This window comes from Platichthys flesus, chromosome 19, assembly GCF_949316205.1.
Source record: "Platichthys flesus chromosome 19, fPlaFle2.1, whole genome shotgun sequence".
NCBI lineage: Eukaryota > Metazoa > Chordata > Actinopteri > Pleuronectiformes > Pleuronectidae > Platichthys > Platichthys flesus.
The window spans coordinates 4,819,599-4,845,328 of NC_084963.1; the positions used below are offsets into that span (position 1 = coordinate 4,819,599).

Here is a 25,730-nt window from a genome sequence, read left to right on the forward strand (position 1 = left end):
CTCTTCTGCCAACACAAAAGTTGTTGACGCCAAATTTGCTTTATGAAATATCTCATTAGGAAAAACTTGCATGTTCACATTGTAGTATATTGTGCAGTTTAAAGAAGTTACAGATAATATTGCTTGCAGGGGGGGGGGGGGTGCTTTCCACCATCCATCTCTTCTATGTGCATGGTAGAAATTCAGCCCCCCCTTCAAATTAAAGTTCCTGTGCTTGCCTGTGGTGGTGGAGATGGAGGTGGTGGTGGAGCTGCTGGAGGGATCTATAGTCGCTGCCACCATATCAATAAAAAAAAGAAAACAAAAGGCTGAGAGCAACGCACTGTATTTTTCTCCCATGAAGAAATGAAACTGCTGGATCTGCCTCCGCTTCTCTCCCCTCTGTAAATACAGCAGTGATGAATCGCTGCCAAAACCTACAGTCTGTTCTCCAGCAGGACGCCGGGAAGCTGATGGATTAAAAGAATAACAGCCACCGCTCAGAGCTGCTGCACAGTGTGCGTGAAACGGGAGGTAATTAATTAGAAATAATGATTGTGGGAATTATAAAACAGAATAAGGGCTATATTTGGGGGGGGGGGGGGGTGGCAGAGGAATCTAAGAATAGTCGTTATGTCGTCAAGTTACACACTTCTGAGAATATTTAGTTCTACAGTGGTAGTGGAGTTTTATTTATGAGGCACATTTCATACACTGAGGTGAGAGTTTGTAAAATGGTTTGGTTAAAAGCACTGGTGAGTATAAATCCACTGAGTCCAATGCAATGTGTGCAGCACAATGAGATGGATGGAAAAGGCGGAGAACTGTGAATGACAGTAAAAGGAAATATGTGAACGTTGCAGAAATATGAATGAGAGCAGAAATACTTGATAAATACTCAAGGAATGCACATCACTTGTGAAATCTTTGAGTAATAGTTTCCTACCCTCACATTAACACAGAACACACAGCGCTGTGTGTTTTTCTGAGAGGTGTCGTTTGACCTTGAAGGGAGAAGAAGAAGAAGGTGAGATCAGTTCTGATTATATTTGGGATAGAAGTGGAAGGTGGAGGCGGGATCGAGTAAAAGGTTCCTCTCCATCAGAGTTTAGCCTCAGGGGGAGGGGGAGGGGGTAGAGGTCAGATGAAATGATGCAACTCTAAGAAACACAAAGCCACAATCACTTTAGCGCACAATGGTGATCGCCACATGTCGTTTGAGCAGAGTTAGACACATCGACCATGGATTGAAAGAATAATATATATTCTATTTGAGGGTTTTAATGCGGATTGAAGTTTGGTCAGATTCTAAATCCAGGTCATCTTCCTCACTTTATTAAGCAACACCGCCATCTGCTGTTGGCGTAGTGAGCGCACACCTCATTAAACATGTTTGTAGTTGTATTTTTCTCTTAAGTTACAAAACAACAAGTTCTGAAGTGTTCAACTCTTCTCGTCCTTCATTCTGTCTTTATTATCCACCATTGGTGCAGTGTGGTGTCATGTACAAGTTTTGAGTTTTGTGTATATTGCAATTTAAAAAGCAATAATACAACCACAAAATTCTCATCATGATAGAAATTTATTATAAATATGTTTTACGCATTTCAAACCTCGTCTATGGCTTCTTTCCATGTTCAGAAAACCTGGGAGTGCATGAAATGAAATGTTCACTCAGGAAAACGCTCGATCCAACGTCTATTTATTCATGTGGATTCTCAACAAAGCAAAGAATTACAAAGCTCAAGAATTGTCCTCCATGTGCACGAAACAAAGACACTCATTTGAATCACAGATTGCTTTGTTTAAAATCAACAGATGGAAAAAGAAAAAAGGAAAAACATTCACTCAATATCATCCAAAAACATGGAGATAGGAATTTGAAATGTGCATAGAGTGGGACAACTCTCCCATTAATCAGAATGGGAAAGTTGTATGTGTGATTTTGTTTAAGGCACTTTCAAATATCTCCGTTTACAGTTCTTTGATAACAAAAACAATACAACAACGACAAGTTCCCCTTCGACTTCTATTTCCCTCTGTCTTTTTCTTTTCCTCCTCCTTCTTCCTGGTTTTCTCTGGTTTTATAGTGCTCCTCTGGCAGGTTCCTCAGCTTCTCAGCAGCCTGAAAACACAAAGACAACATGGAAACGTTTGAGTTCTTAAACAGTTTTAAAGACAAATGCAGGGACATTTTCTGTAATCCTGGATTTCCATTATATTTTACGTGCTGGAAAGTCAACAGTTGGCCTCTCATCGTGTTTTATGTCTGTTTCACCTGTTTGTCTGTTTAAGTAAGTTATGTCTGTGTCAGTGAGCCGAGCATCAAATCCTGTTAATTCGCTTTCTGATCATTTTAACTCTGACTCTTAAAGTTAACGGCGCCGTTGAACGTGTACAACTAACAACCATCTGTGAAGAGCAGCGTGTCTCTCAACGCGTAATGAGCTTCTCGTGGTCGCTGCATCAATCTTTAGTGAGACTGTTGTTTATTTGTATTTTACTCAAATTTTATCGTATTCATCAGTGTCTTAAATATCTTTTATAGGCTAGTTTTTATTGCTCTTTGTTAAAATGTCGTACGTGCACAATACTCACCTGTTCTGGGGTGAGGTCTCTCTGCTCCTGGGCGAGCATCTCATACCCGACCATGAACTTCTTCACAGAGGCCGAGCGCAGCAGGGGGGGGTAGTAGTGAGCGTGCAGCTGCCAGTGGGAGTTATCTTCCTTTAAGTGGGGGCCAGTCGGGGCTCCTGGATAAAGAGGGGGAGAGGGAGAGGGGACTGGTTTTACTCTCAGTTCAATCTGAACTGTTAATGTGTGTGATACCCTGCCCTTCCCTAATCAGACAGTTTGAGGATATTTAAAAGAGTAAAAATTCATTTATTCAGGGTTTTTTTTATGTTTCTAAAGTTTTGGTTTAATATCTTGCTCAAGGACACTGGGATTGTGTCAAGGAACAGATCTGAGGAAGACAAATCTCAGCTCATCCGCCATCAGCTGACAATGAATCAGCCTCCGGGGGCCACAACCAGAATCCTGGAGCTACTGGTGTAGACATCAGACATCACAGACTAGTGTCTTTCATCACTCGAGTTACGTTTCTCCAGATGCTTCATGTAGATGTTTAAGGCCCAGGCAACACTTTAAATATTGTATTATCTGTGTCTGCAGCCAACCAACGACTGCTCAAACGTGATTGGTCAAACCAGAACCCAAAACCATGAGTGTCGAACTGGTTTGAGATCTGTGAAGACCTCAGTATCCATCCAGAAACTCCTTGTCCCCTCAATGGAAGCATCACCTGTCATCAGTTTTTCCTCTGCCACTATCTCCACGTGCAGCTTCACAAAACACGCCATGAAAAATTGCATTATTACACAAGTTCCTAAATTGTCTCAAGAGGGTAATTTACTGAAGATCCCTCTTCTGACTGGTAACTTTATTTATCCTTTAATTCTCCTCTTTAATGCCTGTTTTGTTTCCTGGTCTCCGTGGGAGGTACAGAGGTAATGAGGCGACCAGGGAACAACAAACATATTCTCAAAAGATTAAATAAATAAATACATAGACAGATTCCTGGATAAACTGCGTTCACTCCTATTACCAGACAATTATGTATTTTTAAAACTACACGGTGAGTTTGTTTTGCAAGTGTGTGGCCTTGCGAGCGTGTGCATGATTTACCATTTTGCATTATAGTTACAGATTTGTTCGTAGATAGGAGTCGACCTATCGTAACAGTTGCTGGTTCCGAGAGACAAATCGTAATATGTATTAAGCAGCTAGCTTTATCTAATCCATGATTTCCCCGGCGACTCGAACGCCATCCGACCACTTCTCCCTCTCCGCTCTGCCGCTAATAAGCCTGGTGCAAAACAAAAAAAGAGTGTAGCTGCATCTAAATGTGCCAAAATAAAGCAGAGCCACAGATGGGAACATAAAGCAACTCATTATGCCAGCCAGGTCTGCCTGTGTGTGTGGATGGGAATGCATGTTCCAAATTAGGTGGTCAGCTTGTGCAGTTTGCCTGTGTGTGTTTGTGTGTGTGTTTATGTGTGTGTGTGTGTGTGTGTGTGTGTGTGTGTGTGTGTGTGTGTGTGTGTGTGTGTGTGTGTGTGTGTGTCGGCGCTCAGCGGCACAGTTCCTTTTCCCTTAATCCCCACTGATAAGGTTCAAATAACACCATTATTTTGGGAGTTGAAAGTTCTCCTAGCAAGTGGGAAAATAATCCATTGTCAGATGTAACAAGAGAAAAGGATTTTACTTATTTATTTCCACGTTGCCAGAGGATCATGAAACAGCTTGAGGTGGTAAATATTTGGGCTATGTGTTGCCACAGTGGGACGTAATTTCATTTTAATGAGAACTTCTAACTCTTATTAACACAGCAGATGGCATATTACAGAAATTGATCCGTCGGCGCTGTAGTGGTGCAGTTTATTCAGAAAAATCTCTTTCCTGCTCTAAAGGCTGACAGACTCAACACAGCGTGGCCCCGTGTCACCAACACATTGGATGCACTCAGACGGATAGGTGGTTAGCTGGTTAACTAAGGCTCTTATGTTTTGATGACCTTTTTCAGCTCTAATGATTATCATTGCCGTTCAATTATTCAGTCCTAAAATGGCACCAAATATTTGACACCAAATATCAACTCTGCTGCTCTTCACCTTCTTTCTTTGTATGTGTCTCTCTTAAAAATAGCTAATAAAATAAACTGAATATTTGGAATAACAATATGTTTCTTGTGTGTGTATGTGTGTGTTTGTTAAATACAATGGTCCACTACTACTCCAACAGCTCTATGTAAAGAATGAGGGGAATCCGCTGAATACCGACATATAACCTTGAAAACATTGCTGAACACGACCTACGAGTTCAATGTCTCAGGAATCTAAACGGACCAGAAGATTAAAGCAGAAAACGTAGCAGGAGATCTGCACGAGACTTCACTAGAGGCAACTTCAGACTGAGATTTGAGTTCAAAAATTTGATATGTGAACTCGTGCCCTCTGTTCTTTTCTCCACACGACGGTTTGGGAGGGAATGTTTCATCTCTCCTTTTATAAACTGTTCTTCATGCTGCAAGGCGTTGAGCTTGAAGAAGGAAGCAGCAGACAGACAGCGGCAGGTCAGCGACCCACGTAAAAAAAAAACTAAAAAAAGATTTTGATTCTCAGAATAGATGAGGGGAGAAAATCATGGCTTGAAAACTATCTCTTAAACATCTTAAATTTCCACAAGTACCTTCCTGATTGTGGAGCTGTGGACAAAATGAATTCAGTTCAACCTCATGGTTAGTTCCTATTGGTCAGAGTGTGTGTGCAAGTCACTGGCCTGAGTAAACCTATCGAAAGTTAGACGGATTAGAAGAAGTCAATAGTTTATATTAATTTGGTGAAGGAGAAAACATGTTAAAGATTACCAAAGATCTCAAAGTGATAAATGTGTGGTGGAAAATTAGCATTTTAAACATACATTTTTCCGAAGCCGTTGAAACCAGTTTCTACTGCAGAATCATTTGACTCGGTATAGATGCCAATTGTCTCCATTCCCATTGCAGACAAAATACAGATGTCAGCAGGTGTTAGTGGGTTTTTGACAAGTGGAAACAGGCCAAAAGACTTGAGGCCTCCCTGTTTCTGTATCACATATTCAAGTTATCTTCAATGTGCATTTACTTCCACTCTCCAGTGTTTATATTTCCAGAGTCAGTCCTTTTATGAGCAGTGAAGTTTCCTTTTTCTGAAACAGCTCAGCAGGATGCTGCAGTATGTCTCCTATCACCGTGTCCCCAGCCCTGTGTCAGGGCTTGAACTCGCGGATGTACAGTTTCTACAGGAGGATCACTGCGGCCGCTCAGCCATGATGACACTGCTCTCTGTCACATATGGAATCACAGCTCTCTGCTCATTTCTAGAACACTGTAGAGTGTTTCTCTGACATCGCCTCACTGTCTCAGCCCAGGTAAAACTCATTGAGTACCAGCTATGCACTTCAGATTAACCGAGGAACAGACTGCTGGATGGCAAACTCGTTTCTGAACGAAGCCTGGCCAATTAAAAAATGTATTCGGGCATCAGTGAAAGAAAATTCACATACTTTGACTGTCGTGTTATTAAACTATTTGAAGGGAAATGTGTTTATCACTCTGCTGAAAAGGTGATTAGGCTCTTATTGTGAAGGTTACTGGCACCAAACACTCCCAAGCATTTCTTTCATAATTGCTTGCTCCTTCTCTGACCTGTGGTGTTTAGCTGCGACAGGAAACCGAGCGCAGGATCACGATACGTGACGCTAAATTGGAAATGAGATCAAATGGAAAATGTTCAGGATGAGAAACTGAAGTTTAGATACTAAATAGTATGAAAGTCATGTTTCTATGTAACAAAAACTGCCCGTTTGTAAAAGTGTCTCCCCTGACACTGAATCTGCAACAAATCTCTACATACCATTTTTTTTTTTTCTTGCCCTTCAAGATCATAATTCCTCTGCGAAATGCTGCGGCTTCAAAAGAAAAATGCTGACAAAGGGAATACTCGTACAAATCCCCATGATATGTGGATCTCATTCCAACCACCACATAACGTTTCTATCTCTCACCCTTGTGTCTTTGAAGCACTGAGATCCAGGGTATCTGTGATTTCTTGTTCTATTGACAGATGAAAGCTGATTATTCACTCGATACCGGATTGTTAACCTCCCGGAGGCACACACACACAAGAGCTGGAATAAGTGATTTGGAAGCAAAGATGTGTGTGTGTGTGTGTGTGTGTGTGAAATACAAGATAAGCTTGAAAATGGCCAAAATCACAAAATAACAAGTGACCACTTTCTACACAGAGTATTAAGGCCACTTAAGAGGGGGAACAAATATTTCAATATTAATCTTTTCAATTACGACTTTATTTTCATAATATTATGACATTATTCTCAAAATCTCACTATCTTCTTCTTCAATGTGATATATTTCTTAAAAGCCTTTGTGAGTTTCTCATCTGAAACACGAGCATTGTGCAGTTTGTTCTGTCTCCTCATGCTACTTTAAGAAGCCTGGAATTACACGACGCCCGCTCTTTACCTGTGAAACCTTTACGTAAGAGACAAGACGTTGAGTATCGGGACGTGTCCCCGTGTGAGCTGAGGCGAGTGGGAGGCATCAAAGCCGAGCGTCTGTCGTTTGTCAGTTTATTGCAGCAGAGGTGACGCAAGGGCAGCAAAAAAGTGATCTAACCTGTAGACTACAGAGATTCCAGCCCCTTTAACTTTAACTTACCATGTCATAAGAGAGTCAATATTCACATGTAATATTAATGCCATGTTGCTGCATGATGGGAGCTAATGTAAAATAACATCAGAGAGAAAAGAGCCGAGTGACGGATGGGAGAAGAAGTGGGTGGGAGATGTGAGGAGAGCCCCTCTGCATGTAGAATGATATTGATCACACGTTGGCAGCAGTGAAAATTGACTTTGAGGAGAAAGGGACAGAAGAATAGCAATGAAGTGAAAGAGAGGATCAAGGAAAGGAGGTGTCTGAAGAGAGGGATCATGGAGAAACGGGGAATGGAAAGAGAGGAAAAGGGAGAAGTGAGCGGTGGCGTCTTTCCTGTTGCTCGGGGACGTGTGGATAAGTAGAGGCTGAAGGTATTTAGTGTATTCAAATCCTGAGTGTGAAAAGACTCAACGTCACCTATTTCAACACTGACTCTGGCAGATTAGTACCATGAACTCGCCTCAGACTTCTGTCAGAGGAGCTCATTGAATTGACTGTGTGCATCGGGTTAGAGCCGGCCTGATGCAGGACTTTAAACCTGTCGCCACGTTTGAGGCAAAACTTCTTGACTCGTTCACTGACCCCTGCTCACTGTGTAGGGTTGAGAGGTTTGTGTGGTGCAGGTCATCTGCAAAAGAAATGCTTTGGGACACCACCCGGTACAGAATCTCTGCACCAGTCATTAGGGAACTGTCGCAGGATGGTGGCGTACGACAACAACAACGTCAGCTGGTTTAAAAATCTCATATTACATTTAAAATATTTATACTCAGGTAAAAAGCCTGTTGAATGACTTGATTGTGTAAATGTAGAAATAAACTTGCTCCTGCTTTCTCTCCTCTCCACTATATCTCAAACTCAATGCTGCAAGCGCAATGCATGATGGTATATATTGCTCGGTCAGTGAAAATTGGTTTTACGTGTCACTATGCATTGCGAGAAACAATGAGTCTACGATATAGGGTATTAAAAAAATCCTTAAACATTCAGACAGAATAAAATGGCAAAAATCAATATATAGTGGAATATATAGGGATTTTGGAAACAGCCTTTCTTACTCAACCCTGCTTCACTTGTTTTTGTCTTACCGTGCCAGCCCATGGAGTAAGGGAAGGAGATCTCAAACAGGTTGTCGTACTTGGTCAGCAGACGCTTCATGATGTCAGCCAGACCTGACGAAAGCAGAGAGACAGACAGTGATAAAGTGATAAAAAAAAGAGACAGATAGCAAGTTGTGTTATTGAATATTGTTGATAATGAAAACGACATGAGGAAGAGGAGCTGGAGGAAGGCATGCAAGAGTGAAAAATGAAATGAGAAACGACTATACGGCAAAAGAAAAAGAAGCTGTGATTAGAAAAAGAACATGAAACTTTTATTCATCAGGGGGGCTGGCTGAAATATAAAAGAAACACCTGAATACATGATGGAGTCAGAAGCTAAAAAATAAAGTGCACATGCAGATCCGTTGAGTTTGAAGCATCAATCATCCACCACAAAGAATAGTCGATTAAGTATTGGAGTATTACAAATAATGAAAAGTAAAATGTCTTGCAAAAACAACTGTGTATTACATATTAGGGTAATACTGTATATTTGAATAATGAACTGAATACACAGTGAGGCATTGTGCGATATTGTGTAATAAATTGTATAACATCTGTGGTTTCATATTTTCATCTTATTTCCTTGTGCCACAAATAACTCTTTAAGTCAGGTGACCTACATAAAAAAATAACAACTAGTATCTGAGAAAGTGACAGACTCCATCTCTTGGATGTAGTTCAGGGATGGAGTCTGATTTGCAAATGATGCTGCACACTGCTCCTCTTGATGGTCATTAACCAACCAGAGCATCAAACTGTTGTTTATGTGGCTGCAGGCAAAACCACAGGTATAAAATGTGAATTAACAGCTTGATTTGACTTCAGGTATTGAATCATAAATTGGTTCCGACTCGCATCCTCCTCCCTTGAATCTGCAGGAGCTGGTCTGTTGTTCTGTGTCGATGCCTCTCTCTTGTTCATTAAGACAAAGTGGCGGAGCACTGACACATATCTTTTTTATCCCGGGCAATACCGAACCTACACGAGAACGACAGAATCTGCAAGAGGGATTTAAAAATCCATAAAGTTATGACGGGAGGGAGCTGAGTTACGATTTCACCGTTTCCATCCCAATTGGCAGAATGTTTTGCAGTGGGGACAGACTGGTCCCACCACATTATCCATTAACAATGTGGCCTACGTCTATGTATTTAGACTCTGATGAATCTTTTAAGAAGGTGATGGTGGTGGTTTTAGGTGTTATTATCCCTTTTGAAATCAGCAGCTCCAGGATGTTCTGAAAGAAAATGTTTCATCTCGTGGGAAGCTTGAACATGCTGTGAAAGAACACACACACACACATACACACATACACAAGGACACAAACAAACACACACACACACACACACTGGCACACATACACACACACTGCAGGCTCCCCGCTGAGATGCTGAGTCTAGACCGCTCTAAATTGTCTCATTGTTCTCCCAGTCACTCGCCCGACTCACTCGCTCACTCACCCCCCCTCTCGGATGTTGTCAGGTCACCGATTCGGAGGACGTGTCTTCGTGGTAGCAGCAGGGTCTGGTAGGGCCACGTTGCCCAATAGGGGACCACAGCCAGCCAATCAGAGCTCTCCACCACCACACGCTCCTTAAGGAGGAGACACACATTTAAAATGTCTTTGAATGTCAGGTGATGGAATACTTTATACATATGTTTTATTTTTAACTGTGATTTTAAAAACTCGAGCCGAAGTGAAACCAGAACTCAAGAGCTGTTTTGTACAGAGAACATCAATCAAACTGCAGAAGTCCAGTCTTTTAACTGTAAATGAAGGACTTCCATGTTTTGAAATGATTGCATAATAGTGAATTATCTGGTGAAAAACCACAGACGTGTAAATCACCAGTAGGCACGAGAAGGCTAACACGCTAAGATGGCGTACACAGTCAATATTACACACGCTAAACATCAGCATGTTAGCATCAACAGCCACTTAGAGCAGCACAAGAGGTTGCTGGTTCCAGTGGCGTCTACCAGAACCCAGTTAATCCAGTTATTTGATCACAGCTCAACCTGCAGAGGCGTCGACTCTGACAACAGCTGGAACCACCTGTGCAGCTGTGCATGGCCAGATGTTTACAGACCGAAGACGCTGCCCTCCCTCAGCAGTTAATCCCTGAGATTATGTCAACGCTTTATTAAGATTTGCATTCTGACATCCCAGTGCAACGTGAACAGAAGTAAATGAACTGGGAATGTATCTGCCGTCGCTCTTCACCTGGGTTTTATGGCCTCAGAACTGGAATCCTTCCAAAAAATCCATTTGCACATTTTTCCACGTGTTCTTTTTTTTATGTTGTTTAATTATCAGATGTCACACACACTGTGTCAACCCGGCTCTGTGCCGCTGAATGATGATCTGAGAGATTCTCAGTCTTTGTTTCTCAGATAACTCTGGATGCACGTGATTCATTATCTAGACTGTGGCTTCCTGCTTCATTCTCATTTCTCCTGCTACGGTTTCATAATGAACCCCAAAGAATCTAAACTACTCATAATAACATTAGTGATCTCTGAGTGAGTGTTTTGCTCAGTTGCTGTCTGCAGTGTTATTTGCCTCATGCCTTCTTGGTCACTCACTCTGATCCCTGCACATATCACTGGGAATCTGTCGCACATGAGAGAACTGTGTGCATGCGGAGCTGCATTCACGCTACATATTTACGCAATGGTCTAATTTTAGAAGTCTCTCTTGTGTCTTCATCTGTGTGGGTGGATGAATATTACTTTGAGTGGGTTTTCTTTCATTCCTTCTTCTCTCTTTCTTTCATTGCATTTTTCCACTTATACAGTGCGTCAGACAATTATATCCACTATCTGCCTGTGCTGTTCTGTGAGAATGGCGTGCTCACCCGTTTTAAAAATGTTCTTATCAGTAATCAGACAAAGCAGAGACCGCTGGGGGGCTGTAAATCTCCCAGAGGTTTGAACAAACGTGTCCAGCCAGGCATTAGTGCATCATTAGGGATCTATGGGGAATACTGTGGTGTTTAATGAGTGTGGATGAAAACACAGAGCTGTAGAAACAGATTCCCAGAGTTTTCATTCTCTCAATGAACTGTACTTGCCGTTCAGGATCAGTGCCCTCAGTGCAATAACAAATATTTTGAGGACGAAAATGAGCCGGGGATAAATAGGAGGGAACTGTGTGAATATTATGTGTAACTGCAAAGTATGTCCATTATTGATTTAATCCATTAGATCAACTTGATGTATTGTTCTTCCTATGTCTAACTTCTACGTCTATTTTCTTCTGGTGAAGATTTCCTCTCTGTCCCCCACAGGCTCGAACAGGATTATAAAGGAGGAGAGAGAAGATGAATAAGAGACAACCAGGATGTATAGGAAACATTGAGGAGGAGGAGAGAAAGTCCATAAAACATACAGCTGCACACACGGCCAATCCTATCCAATTTTATTCAATTAGCTCATAAAGTTTTTCTTTCAAAGTCCAGTGCGTCACCTGGGAGCCGAGACCCGACTCCTCCGGACGCCGCAGAGTGCCAATTTACGGTCCTAACCTCAGGTCAAATGGACACAGGCAAAAAGGGCTACACAGAAACACACACACACACACACATACCAGTGGACGAGAAGAAGAGCTCTAAGTCATTCTTGCAAACACACACGTCTGCTTCCACTTTGATTTTATAAAAATCCCAATGAGCCGCTGTCGAGGAGAAGTTTCTACTCTACTCCTCTGAAAACTTTAATGCCAATCTTTCTCTCTCACACACACACATACAAGGACACACATGCACGGACCCACAAAGCTCATCCCCTGAATGAATCAGTGGCTGTCAGACTTCTTTTTTGCCTTTTCCCTGACTTTGTGTATTTACTTTATTCTTCTGCTCCTTCGATTTTTGTATCCTCTTTGTGTAACTTCGCACTTAAAAGTCTTCATTTCATTTTGTACTTGCTCATCAAGCCAACTCTCCCTGTCTAAGTACTCTTGAAGAGGATACTTTCTTCTCCAAATAATCAGATTCAATTCAAAAGAGAAAGAATAAACAATAACCCTCCTCTTGAGATCGACCTGGAGCTTTGCTTGTGAAGATTCTAATCAACACAAATAATTTTTAGTTAAAAAGATTCACTGAAGTTCTTCTTCGTCTTTCTTTGTCAAGACGTTTGAGATGTGATTTTGTTTGGTATTAAAAAAATCCATAAATTGTTTTGATGTAACAACATGAATTTTAGATTCTGCATATCAAATATAAGATGACATTCTAGACGAATGTGATGCACTACGACCTTCGCTGGATTCTAGCAAGGTTGTACGTTTGAATATAACCTGAGATTAAGTAAAGTAAATAATGAAGTAGCATATACGTCTTCAAGTAGAGAGAAAAAAACAATTACAGCTCTGTCAAGTTCAATTCTCCTGCAGAGAGTTGGTTCACAGTTTCTAATAAGCTGTGTTTGCTTACTAATAAGACATTTGCCAGCACGCTGACTGTGGTCGGAGGCTCTCTGCTTTACACTCGACTGTTTCCTTCACACAAGTTGGAGATGTTCACGGCAGCATTATGCTAATGAGCGTCCCTGCTGTCCAATCACACGGTTCGCTGAGTGAACGACAGGCAGAGGATGCTGATAGGGAAGAAAGAGAGAAAGAGAGAGAGAGAAAGAGAGAGAAAGAGAGAGAGAAAAGCATGGCCGGAGAGCGTGGAGATAGATGGATGATGGGAGAGAGGCGATGAGGTGAGCTAAATTTGATTTGCAGAAATTAAATTTACAGACATTTTAATTTGTTATCAGTCCTCTAATCCAAAAAACAATAAAATCTAATTGTTAAAATGGCTTGTGCTCCCTTTTTCCAGGAAAGAGTTTACTCGTGTTCATAATTCCAAATTTCTAAAAGGTAATTCAAACCAAGTACTTTATTATGCCCACCTTTATGGCATATTTAAATATTTACTACTCTGTATTTATCGTATTACCGCTAGACACAGAATGTATTACAGCATTACTTAAATTCCCTGACACCAATAACAAGCGGCTCACCTCACATTGTCTGGGCGTTGTAAGTTTTTCTGGGAAAAGTAGAACTTGATAAAACTTTCTGATGGTAAAATAAACTATAAATTATATAAATGATTTGCTGCACCTTCTTCTCAGCCTCTCGCCGGGCGTACTGCAGCAGCATCGGCTCTCCGTGTTTCTGGTAGTACGCTCTCTGACAGCGGTCCGCCAGCTCCGGCTCATTGGGCAGGAAGTTGCTGGCCCACACCTGTGAATGTGACAGGAAACAGGAAGAAGGAGGAGGAGGAAGATGATAATGATGATGAGACGACTAAATAAAAAAATCAATGTGTGTTACCGGGACACTCTATTTAGAAAATTAAAAACACTCTGATTCCACACAAGCACAATCTATCTGGGATTTGTGATAATCAACACCTCTCAGTAAATAAATGTCTCACTAGTGCTAGGTTTGAAATCTCACTTTCCTCATTTCTTTCTTCCCAGCTTTGTGAATTGACGAATCAGTTTCCACCACAGCCAACACTTTCATTTATTTCAGTACAGTGTGAAAATCAACTTGCAGACACTATCATGTGACAGAGGAAAGTAATTCATCCCAGGGAACGACATGACCCGAGCTTCTGTGGTTCTCAATCAGTTCATCTCCATGTGAGTCAGGGTGCCACAGTTCATGAACACAAAATGATCCCTCAGAGGTGGAACTTACTTCACATGAGACCATTTCTGTATTTTTATCTGTGTATTTTGTCTGTTTTCAGGTCTCTGGTCTGAATCAGGAGTCATGACATTCACCTCATAGGATCCATCGCATTGGAATGAAATTTACTTTCCGGGGCTGTTTGCTTATGTCGCCAGGTCTCTGTCAATCTGACTGCATCTCCAGCAGCTTCAGAGTAAAGACTCAAGGCTGCCAAATCATAATAATAATATATATAAATAATGTTTTGGAATGTGCTTCTACAGTATTTCAGAAAGCTTTTTACGGCTCGTCGCACATCTCGACAGGCAATCAAATAATTTATGTTTGCACTTTATGATGTTTTAATGGATGTAGAATCAGGCGGCGACGGCCAAATGACTCCGACAGTCAAGACTCAGCGCGGCATGATAAATCAGTGTTCAAGGTAACAGCTACTCAGGGTCTGACTTGTGGGTATTTACTTTACTAAATTAGCTTCCCCGGGGTAAAAACATGCAATGCATATATTATATCCATGCTCTTATTTCTTTTTTATTATTTGTGCATGTTGTCCAGGCTATAGAACTACGAGGAAACGTATATGTTTAAATTTCCAGATACATTTTCATGCCTTTCACACTGTAGTTTCACCGACAGTGAATTATTTATGCCATCGTGAGTCATTTTCTTCCAATTATATTCCATCTCATCACGAACAGAGTAATAATCAGAGGCACTCGCTGCCGCTTTTAGCAGCACCGCTTCAGGCTGCATGCTAAATTGTTTTCTGATTAAACACCCAGAATTCAGTGCAGGAACCACACTGTCATCGACTCCAGTAATAACAAGTGGGAGGAAAAAATAAGCTCCAATGACTTCATTGAGAAATACAATGAAATTCCATCTAATGATCAGCAGTTTGATCCATATTCTTATATTTTCCAGCAGTTGACGAGTGTCCTGCACGGCCTCGCCACTAGGGCACATGTCACGGTGTTGAATCATCCCAGGTTTAGACTCATTAATAATATTCACTACGTAATGAAGCTAATTTAATAGAGTGGGAATTGTTGCCCTGAGCCATGGTTAGATTATGTACACGAATACAGCGATGACAGTAGAAACCAGATTAGTGTAATGTTAAAAGAAATGAACATAGTAGGGTTTAGTGATGTGGAGCGAACAGGATGCACTTATAGATAAAGACGACTCAGTCTAAGGTGGTGAAACACAGTTATTTCTAGATTAATGTGATTATACCCAAGGAAAACATGATTATAAATATTATATTCCATTTCTGACAATACAACCCTCTGGGTCTCAAACACTAGACCTTTAGTATTAATGGCTAATTGGCTAAAGGCCGTACCATGGTTATGATCATGATCCTAGATCAGATTGTGTTAATGTGTATATTTATTCCAGCCATGTATAATAGTGTATGGGTATTTCTGAATGCCAGTCAAACTCTGTGGCCAGGAGTCTATTTGAACACAGTTTTTTCTTGAATATTCTATCTTCGTTTCCAGCAGCAGATTCCCAGAGAGACGTAGAAGAAAGTCAAATTAAACCACTAGAGAGGAAAAGTGTATACAGTGAATTCCTACTAGACCGAAGTCCTGACAGCTCTTACTGTGAAAAGCTATTATGATAACATCCTCCCTCTTAAATTCAGCTGCCAGTGTGGCTCTTAAACGGCAAAAAGACGTACTTGGGGATGTAAGAGTGAACTCAATAACCATCCACTCCTGAGAGGTGGCATGCATGCTTTTCAAAAGCACTCTGAACACTGTTCAAAACTGTATAGACCTTGGGCTACTTACATTTAAAAAGAAAAAGGATGGTTCTATTACAGAGGTGTCAGTATTGCATAAAAAATACGTACACAGCTCCGATCCTGTGAGACGCTGCCTCCAGACCGTGATTAACATTTTCTGTTCGTTATTCTTCAAAGATTTAATTCCGTGCCTCTTAGGTTTTATTTGGCCTTCAGGGGTTGTGTTGTTGTTGTACTTACAGGCAAGCACACATGATCACTGATATTAACCCTTTGTCGTTCTTGGACATTTTCACAAGACAGGGGGAATGTGGACTGCAGGAGAAAAAACTCTGACAACTTTCATAAAAGCTCCATCAAAGCTATATTCCTGTTTGGATTTTGGACTGTTTTCACACCTATGAAAACATGTAAATATTAATTATAGCGATTTTAAACCAAGCTTCTGCCTTTACAGAGACTGTATCTTCCTTTCTCGTTTGTAAACTCATGAGACTAATACACGACAGCCCTCAGGGAAACAGATGTGTCATTGAACATCTGTGACACAGTGTTAAAACCCTATTACTCTGAGGTCATACACTGCCCTCTGCTGTTTGTATTAGAGTTTTAAAAACAACTGGAAACACAAATCCAAGAAAAAAGCCTTTAGGCGTCCGAGGAAAGATTTACTTGACTCCAAATACCTGAGGTTGTAAAGACAAAGTGTCAAACTAGAGCAGTGGATAGTCAAGTAACTCTTAAATCAACAGTTCAACGTTATCATCCTGAGAGTAATATTCTCCAGGTGATTTCATCCATGTCTGTTTGCTTTTTGGTTAATGTCTGCTGTTTGTAGGGAGGATTACACACAACCTACTACTTACACAGTTTGGTATATGGCTTCATTCAGACTGGCTTCTACAACCAGTCTTGACATGTCTTCCATGCTGCACGGATAGTAAACAAATAATTTAGATATCAAAGACGATATTGCCCCTAAAAGAATTCAACATATTTCTTTATCCCTTCCTGTCGGGCTCTTGTTTTTCTCCCTCCTGATTGTGCTCTTGCTCACCAGCTCGCTGAGAGGTGACAGTCTGACAGGAACTGTCTCCGTCTCTCTGAACTGTTAGTCTTGCTTGAATTACCTCAGTAAATAGACAAACATGAAAAGACAAGAAAGCGCCCGGGCAATACTCCAGGTGTGACTTTGTGTAAAAAGAAGCAGTAAAGGAGTAAATTACAGATACACAAAAAAAAATGTGACATATACACCGTCAAGAGTGGGTTGACAGCTTCTATGTTTAGACCTGTAAGTTCTTTCTAACATTCATCAACGTCTTTGTCACAACGAATCTGAAAATCCGGCATCTCCAATGTGCAAAATAACAGCTTATGTTGTGCATTGGTTAGAAAGCATTTATTTTGTGTTATATTGAGAGAAGGGGTTTGTGTTTGTGTGTTGATGGACGTGGTGGACTTCATGTTCTCTCTCACAGTTAAAATCCAGACATGACTGGAGTAACGTAGGAAAGGAAAGAGGATGTTTGTGCGTTTTCCTACCTGACAGTGTGGATGTGGATTTGAACAACCCATCATGGCTCCTTTATTCTCAAATATCTGAAATCAAAAAATAAAAGAGGCTGTGTTACCTCGTCCCTTGTTCCAGTGATGCAGGAAACATAAGCCATCAATGGGGTTTATGACCTATACTGCAGCCAGCCATACAATTTATAAATACACATTACCGGCTAGCATTGTTTTTTGTTTTTCTCATCGTTAATGATATGACACTGTCAATTTGACGATGTTGAAATAGGCACAACACAATAAAATGTGGATTTTGGATCAGTTCAGCAGCTATAGTGCAATGATTTGTTAATATTGCCGAGACCGATTTATTTTGAATTGAAGTGGATCTTAACTCGCTGAGCTGATGTAATATTCCTGCCCTCAGTTTGCAGATCCCTCTACCTCACACCTGCTGATACACGTCTACCAGCTTGTAACCTCAAAAACAGCCTCTCGATATCGGCAAAACATGCAAATCCTGCTCGTGTAAACTTTGATTATCTCATCCATACCCTCCTCTTCTCTGCTGCAGTTTGAATTTGAGAGTTTGCCCAGAGGCATCATTAAAATTCCATCTCATCAGAAACAAAAACACGTTAAAATGAATCATTGGAGCAGAGAACTGGATGATCTGTGACGTCCGCTCAGGAGGTGAAAAGTTGATTTAACAAGTATCCAGGCAGGGAAAGTTTCTATCAATAATGTGTGAGTGTAGTTCATACCTGAACCCAAGGGTAGGTGGCGCCGAGCTCTTCAACAAGCTCCGTCCACTTGTCGATCACCTTGACAACCTCCTCTTTCTTCATGAGAGGGAGGGTGACGTCAGACCAGGGATGGAAACACATGACCTTACTGCAAAACACACAAAGAGGACAAAAGAGAGGAAGAATTACAGTTGATGCTGTCTGTGCACCAAATCTCCTGTAGTGCAACTGGAAGTCGCGGTGCTGAGGCATAACAAGTAACGACAAACACACACAAACACAGAAATGAGGAGGAATAAAGTTAATCTACTAATTACATTTTCCCAATTTAAAAGAAAGGTCACAGTAGACATGCATCACTGGGGGGAGCTGACATTAGAAACACTGGGTTTATGTGGTCAGAGCTTTAAATCGTGTTATTCAAGATAAAATATGAACAAGAAACGGTTTCAGGCTGAGAATGATGTTGTAACACCTCAGTGCTCCTCAGCCTTACCTCCAGAACCAAAGGAAACAGAGTCACATATAGATGAGATTTCGAGCAGCCATCTCTTCCATCAGGGCCGGAGCAGCTATATGATCGATACTTGGACAAGTGTTTACGCTCGGAGCAAAACTGAAAGGTTGTATTTATGAATCGCACGTGAGTATATTACTGCGTGGGCTCTGCCGGTGTGCGTGAACCACACCTGCAACTTCCACCCTTGTAAGACACACAACCCACGACTGGACAAGGACCATTTGTTGAAGTTGACATTATGAGTAGATTCGTCCAGCTTGATAACAAAAAGGGATTTTTCACCTCTTCATAACCCCATCTCTCATTTTGTGTCCCATGACCCAGATGCTCCAAATCCCCCCCGCTCTGTTGTCCCTCTAATTGGCTCTCTGAAGGTTGCTGCAGGGCATCGACCTTTGCATGGTTCACTTTGCAACTTCCTCTCCCTCTGACACGGCCTCAGTGCAACGGGTCTATCAGTGCGATTTACTGTGCTTCATTACTGTCTGTGGCAAGACATGACTCACAGGCTTTATGTAACTCGTGGGATTCACACACGCCAGGTTAAGCTTTTCGACCCACACATGCATCACAATGTGATTTAATCTATTATTCAGCTGTTGGGTGAGTTTGCTGCGGGATCGTTCAGGAACGTCTTTTAAAAATAAAACATCTACACCAGAGGCTGAAATTCATGTAAAAACATTTGCTCAGCTCTGCGGGGGACGTCAGGATTATACACTGATGTGCATCGAGCATGTAACAAAGCTCCAGCTCTCCTGTTTCTCCTCCAATATAAAACTGTCAATACCTTTAGCTGGAGTGAAACTTTTCACACTCGTGACTGAATACAATTCACCCCCAGGAATACAGGTACGTGAGACCTGGCCTGTTGGTGAAGCTTGTATTCCCTGATCACTGATACATAAATATCACTTGATCAGTTATATTAAATAAAGTGTGTAAACATCCCCACCTGCTGGTGACATATCGGAAACAGACATCTTAATGTACTGGGATATGTGGTGTGTTCATTTTTTTGTGTAACTCATGTAGTGCGTTGATTAAAAAAATTTGCTTCGCCCAACAGTTGATTATGATGATGATGATGATGATCACTAATGAAAGAATGTTGCCTCACTTTTCTGATTGCTCTCATCAGTTCTGTTTAATTGTCACAAATTTGAATGTTTTTTCAAAAGGAGTTGATTAAGATGCAACCCTCAATCATTTATAATCCTCGAGTCACGTTTTAATTATATTTTGCGTTTGTTAAATATACAGCCCATAATAACAACTATTTTTGTTTTAGTCTATTGGTAAAGGCACAATATCAAACTTGTGACCTATCAATCAAAGATTTTAGAACACAGTTTTTTCCCTCTTTTACTGTAATTTACATTGTGTAATGTTTCTGTGTATTCTGAACAAACAAATAAATCAATTTGGTGATATAACTGAGGCAGATATAAATACATATCAAATAATTACACCTTAAGACTGTTAACATGAAATTAAGATTAAGATTAAGATACATTTATTTATCCCAAACACATGCACAGACATGCACAGGCACACTCATGCATTTGTAGGGAAATGTAACCTCTGCTTTAACCCATCTGGTGCAGGACACACAGAGCAGTGAGCAACCATGTATGGCGCCCGGGGAGCAGATGTTGGGGGAGTAAGGTGCCTTGCTCAGGGGCAGTAGACAGGGTAGGGAGAACAAGACAGGGTAGGGAGAATTCTCTAGAAATGTGCCTGACTGTGCCGTACGTGCCTGACTGTGACACCAAGCTTTATTCTTACCAGACACCCCTCGCAGCTTTAGACTGGAACAACAGGTCTTGACACGAACCTGAAGAAGAAAATAGTTAAATTAAGTTTAATGTTGCTTGAAGTTATCCCAAAATAAAATATTTTGTACCAAGATAACACAGGATTACATCCAAGCAGAAACAGGCTTTGCACATGCATGAAGAGGTATAACAGCTTATAACTTAAAACTCTATCTTTGTATATTTCACACAGCTTTATTGGTTTTTGTTTTACAGAAATATTGCAACTATTCATTTATTTTACTATTACGTGAACCAATAACTTATTGCAAAATGACACTGACCTGGATCTGGGGCATTTGGCTGCAGAGCAGGGAAATCGTTTTCAAAAGCAAAGGTACTCTCATAGTCTGGATTTACCTGGAGAGTCAGAAACAGACACAACAGATTCTAAATTGATGTTGGAATGAAAAAGGCAAGATGGGTTTGTTCAGTAGCTGCAGTTCCCTGTGTGATTTAGTCCTGAGTTGATTTAAAGTATCTTACCTCTCCATTTGCACGTGTGTTCCCAGGACACAGCGGGTTGTGGGGGTCATGTCTTGGTATGTGCTCCTCTGAGGGTTTTTCCACCTGTCCCGCCCAGGGTCTCTTCATGCGGTGGGCCGACACCAGGACCCAGTTGTCCCTCAGAGGGTTATAACGCAGGTGCTGGTGGTCTGAGGTGAACCAGAGCAGCAATAAAGACAAGATATAATCAAACAAACATGAGGACAACTAGAGGGAAATTATGGGAAATCATCAGCTTCAAATTGTATTTGTTATGTGCAAGTTAACAAAGGGTGAACAGTACAAAGAAAGGACGTTTAATGCACTTATTAACATTGAAAGATTTGATGAGTAAAGTGTTGATGAGAATCTCAGTTTGCTGTTCATTCATTAACAGGAACTCAGGTCACAAGACTGCACCACTGGTTGTGGTTGACCCAGACTCCATAGACTATTATATGGATTTTACACTCATTCTCGATTCTAACAATTCTGCTTCAGACTATGGTAAAACCAAAGAGGATTTTATGAATCACTTTAACCTACTGGTGAATTCGTCTTGTAAATATTACCACTTTTAATCATCTGTTTGAAAGTGCTATAGATTTTGATTCCAGCAGCTGTCGATATGGATTAAAAACATGAACGTTCAACAGTGTATCCTGATTATCTGTTAAAAGTCTGACTGACAAAGTGAATTAAAACAGACAGATTTTAAATGAAGTCTGGAATCACAACCACAGCACAGACAGTGAACTCTCCTCAGCGGCAGTTACCGACCTCCCAATGAATGAAACGAGCTTTTTAAATGGACAAGTTGAGTGAATACGAACCTTTGGGATCGAAACCCACTTCCTCTCTGTCGCTCATGTTGACAGAGGTTTTTTAAAGAGCTGCCACTTCTCTGTTAAATCCCTCAACTCTTTGCTGACTCGAGTTAGCTGCTGTCGACTACCACCTTCTTCCTGTTGTTGGACAAGTGGAAGGGAAAGTGCTGTTTGGGGCACATTTACGTATGAAGGGAAACCTCCCGACACACAACAATTAAGAGCTAAAACGACCAATTAAGAGTAGCACGTGATATTAAATATATTTTATATACAAATATAAAATAAATTTGTGTGTTGTTTTTGAGAGTTAAAAAGAGTTGAGTTAGTGTAAAGACACTAAAAGGGGTTTTACTCAGTTCTGGCAACCTTGGAGGAGCGGGTGCCTGCGCGAGAAACTCGGCCTCTGACTGGCCAGCAGTGACGTCCCGCCCACCCACGTGAGCAGGAAGAAGCCTGGACATGGGACACGCCCCCCCAGGAAGCGACCTGCACATGTAGTCTAATCTCTCTCTCTCTCTCTGTGTGTTTCTGTCAGCACCCGCGTGTGTGCGTGTGTGTGTGTGTGTCCGCCATGTCCGCACTCAGAAGCTGTCTGCGGCTGCTCGTGCTCATCTCAGTCTCCGTCCTGGTCGTGCTGCTGCTGCGAGACTGGATCGCCACCAAACAACACGTGTTCGACAGGGAGGAGATCGCCAAATTGGCCAAACAGTACTCAGGTGAGTGTGGTACCAGCCCCCCCCCCCTCACTGCTCCTCCAGCTCAAATCCACATTAAAGTCAAACATGTGAGTTTTCTGTTTTCCTCCCTGGACCCGGGATAGTAACTGTATGTGTGTTGTTGTTGTTGTTCTCAGGACAGGATCATGAGCAGGCCTTCTCCAAAGTGGTGGTGGAGCTCAGGAAGAGGTAACTGCTCTGCATAGACGTTGCATGAATGTTATGTAAGCAGCAAGAAATGAAAATCAGTCATGGAACGTGTGATTGACCCACATTATGTAAGTTGAATAAGGAAGTTATACATGTTTTGAGCTGTAATTGGATCGTTTCAGATCTATGTTCTGCTCTAAATCCACGACACATGTAGTTACAGGACAGATACATGTGTAGTTTTCAATATAAAGACCTGCAGGGAATGTTCTGGAAATGAACTTGTCTCAAAAGTTGCTGACATGTCAGTAAACTGCTGAGCAAAATGTGGATGTCAACAATGTGAATGTAGAAGTCACCAGAAAGAAGGATCAGGTTCAGTGTTTATTTAGAAACGTGCTTGCTCAGCAGATACACAGGTTCCAATGTTACTGTGGTCCTCCTCCAAGGCCCAACATGCTCCTCTTGAATTTAAATCCAATAGATCCGGATTTTATTTGGATCTGCACCCAATTGCAAACGCATAGAAATGTCACAACCCCTAATATGAATGTTGTTCAAATGTTGAAAAACACCATATCTTAAATAAAGTCCTGGGCATCCTCCTAACAAATAGCAAAGAAAACAAAACCTTGAAAGAGATATTAAAGCTTGTTTGTCATCACTAATCTATACATGTGTGAATATATATGAGTGTCTAATAGAGTGTGACTGAACCAGGTATCCTGGCCACATCCTGCCAGACGAGGACCTGCAGTGGGTGTTTGTGAACGCTGGCGGTTGGATGGGCTCCATGTGTCTGCTCCACGCTTCACTCACAGAGTACCTGCTGCTGTTTGGTACCGCGGTCGACACAGGAGGACATTCAGGTGAGGAACAGTGGGCTTAACACTCTGTGTTTTGGGAAAAGCTTTGAACAGGGTAGTGTCTACACACCTGGATTTTTAATGTAATATAATATATCTCCCCTGATATTAACTCCATGTCCACTTTGTGTTCTCATCAGGTCGTTACTGGGCAGAGATTTCTGACACCATCATCTCCGGCAACTTCAGACAATGGAAGGAGGGAACAACCAAGAGTGAAATGTACTACCCGGGTAATACACTTAAAAGATTTTATTGTTTTATATTATTATAAATTTGTCTTGACAGGAACAGCCAGTGCATGTCTTCCTTACTCTTAATTCAAAATCGTGTATCATACAGGTGACACCATCGTACACGGTGTCGGCGAGGCCACGTCAGTCCAGTGGGGCGCCGGGACGTGGATGGTGGAATACGGCCGAGGTTTCATCCCGTCCACACTGGGATTCGCTCTCGCTGACACGCTGTTCAGCACCCAGGACTTCCTCACAATGTTCTACACTGTCCGTGTCTATGCCAAGGGTTTGCTGCTGGAGGCCAGTACGCTACTAACAGAGGCAGGAGTTTTCTAAGAGAGGAACTGCACAGGGACAACTCATAAAGATCACTGTGTCAAGCGGTTCAGTAGACAATCTACGAAATTGTAGACAATCCAAAGTCGCTGCAGCACAAATTATTCCGTAGTCCTTCTCCCCTCTTGAAGTAGCAGAAGGTCTTCTGTCTAAACATTAACACTGTGACCTCAAACTTCTCTAAAAAGGTTATTCTAAATCTAATCTGTCAGAAAAGAACCCCTTAGTGATAGACATTATCTTCCTCTGCACGACAAACATTCCCCTGAGAGCTCAAACTGCCTACATACTTGGTAAAGTCCTAATACACATTAAAATTACACATTGTTCATATTGTTTTAGAATCTGACTTCAGGCTTAAAGGCCTGAATAACCTTACAACTAAGACTGTATGTAACCAGGTTTCTGAGCAACATGTAGAAAAAAACTAACTATCTGTAACTGTTGTTCATCTTTGCCCATTGAGGGCCCAAATAATCACATGCAATAATTAATTTGGCTTTTAAAAGAAATGCAAAACACATGATGCAAAGCCAAAGCCACTATTTTCTTAGTAAATACCTGTTTCATGTTTATATGCAAAAGGATTCTCAGTAAATGATGAACTTTTGTCATTCTAGTTGTAATAGGATTAAATCCTGATTTTCTGCTGATCTGTTTGTACGATATAGTCACTATTTCAGAACCTCTGCTGCACAGCAATAGATTTATAACAGTGGAGCAATATTTGTCCCTTTCTCACAATCTCAGCCAAAAACGTGTAATTTGTAACTATAATGCACTACGTTCACATCACATATTATACATACTATGTCGTACAGTTAGAAACATACATGTTCTAGAGCCCTTTTAAAATGTTAACGTGGTTCATTTGTCTGAAAATATTGAGATACAAACAAAGTATTCTTGAGCTTCTGTGAGATATATGTATTTCAATCAAAAAGTGGTTTTATCAGTTTAAATAGACTATAACTGTGGAGTTCATTCAATGTTTTGTTAGATGGCGACAAAGCACTTAAAGAATCCTGAAAAAGAGAAGGGTTAGGGTAGATGATTTCCTGTCCACCAATTACCCAATCGTCTGATTCATAACATCTGGGAAACATGTCAAGTTCAAACCATTGAAGTGCAGTCAACTCTCCCCCCCAGTCATCAGGAGCCTGGTCTTATTAAACAGATTTAACAGATGGCTGCCGATTAAAGACTTTGCTGGAATGAGTCTCAGTTTCTGACCGTGCTTCAAGGGGAGGTCTCGAATTTTGCAACTTGCCCAAGAGGGGGTAGAAAACAAAACACTAATCACAGCCTCTTTACTAATCTCCACTTTTTAATATTACAATGAGCAGGAATGGAAATCTAAAATGTATATTATACTTAACTGGAGTCAACACACATTAGCGTGCTCGGATGGAAAGTAAAGCAGAATGCGAGATTTTCCTAAAACCTCTTTGTACCTGACATTCTGACAAGCGGATGTGCAATTCATTGTAAAGATGGAAACTGACTGTGGCAGATGAAATAAATATTTCTGGAGGAAAACAAGCCTTTTAAATTTTTTATTACATTTAAATTTATGTCCTCATCTCAGTCTATAAATATCGAGATAATACAGACAACCTGATGTGTGCTTATAAAAGATGAGAGATGTGTGTATTTCTACATATCCACTCTGAGATCCCCCTGCCCTCTGCTTTTCAATG

At 41.2% G+C, this 25,730-nt stretch overlaps 2 protein-coding genes across 2 annotated transcripts; one reads left to right on the forward strand and one right to left on the reverse strand.

The window, feature by feature from the left end:
* Positions 1-1,664: 1,664 nt before the first annotated feature.
* On the reverse strand, positions 1,665-21,860 carry galt (galactose-1-phosphate uridylyltransferase). The gene is made up of 11 exons (XM_062413391.1): positions 21,730-21,860; positions 20,897-21,066; positions 20,695-20,770; positions 20,382-20,430; positions 18,092-18,221; positions 17,361-17,417; positions 13,481-13,603; positions 9,822-9,954; positions 8,344-8,427; positions 2,578-2,732; positions 1,665-2,104 (listed from the first exon to the last, which is right to left on the reverse strand). The coding sequence occupies exons 1-11, from the start codon at positions 21,764-21,766 to the stop codon at positions 2,009-2,011; spliced, it is 1,110 nt and encodes a 369-aa protein (XP_062269375.1). The 5' UTR covers positions 21,767-21,860; the 3' UTR covers positions 1,665-2,008.
* A 324-nt stretch (positions 21,861-22,184) lies between these two features.
* sigmar1 (sigma non-opioid intracellular receptor 1) lies at positions 22,185-25,572 on the forward strand. Its single transcript, XM_062412841.1, has 5 exons — positions 22,185-22,442; positions 22,580-22,631; positions 23,313-23,461; positions 23,599-23,691; positions 23,801-25,572. Exons 1-5 carry the CDS (start codon positions 22,298-22,300, stop codon positions 24,028-24,030), a joined length of 669 nt encoding a protein of 222 aa, XP_062268825.1. The 5' UTR covers positions 22,185-22,297; the 3' UTR covers positions 24,031-25,572.
* Positions 25,573-25,730: the final 158 nt, after the last annotated feature.

What these genes read in the sequence shown, in the direction of transcription:
- sigmar1 (XM_062412841.1), top strand. Translation starts at nt 22,298, where the DNA reads ATGTCCGCACTCAGAAGCTGTCTGCGGCTGCTCGTGCTCATCTCAGTC. An exon ending in ATTGGCCAAACAGTACTCAG is followed by an intron (nt 22,443 to 22,579) that starts GTGAGTGTGGTA and finishes TGTTGTTCTCAG; the next exon opens with GACAGGATCATGAGCAGGCC. An exon ending in GAGTGAAATGTACTACCCGG is followed by an intron (nt 23,692 to 23,800) that starts GTAATACACTTA and finishes TGTATCATACAG; the next exon opens with GTGACACCATCGTACACGGT.
- galt (XM_062413391.1), bottom strand. Translation starts at nt 21,766, where the DNA reads ATGAGCGACAGAGAGGAAGTGGGTTTCGATCCCAAAG. An exon ending in GGCGAGAGGCTGAGAAGAAG is followed by an intron (nt 9,955 to 13,480) that starts GTGCAGCAAATC and finishes CTCCTCCTTAAG; the next exon opens with GAGCGTGTGGTGGTGGAGAG. An exon ending in TTACTCCATGGGCTGGCACG is followed by an intron (nt 2,733 to 8,343) that starts GTAAGACAAAAA and finishes CTCTTTATCCAG; the next exon opens with GAGCCCCGACTGGCCCCCAC.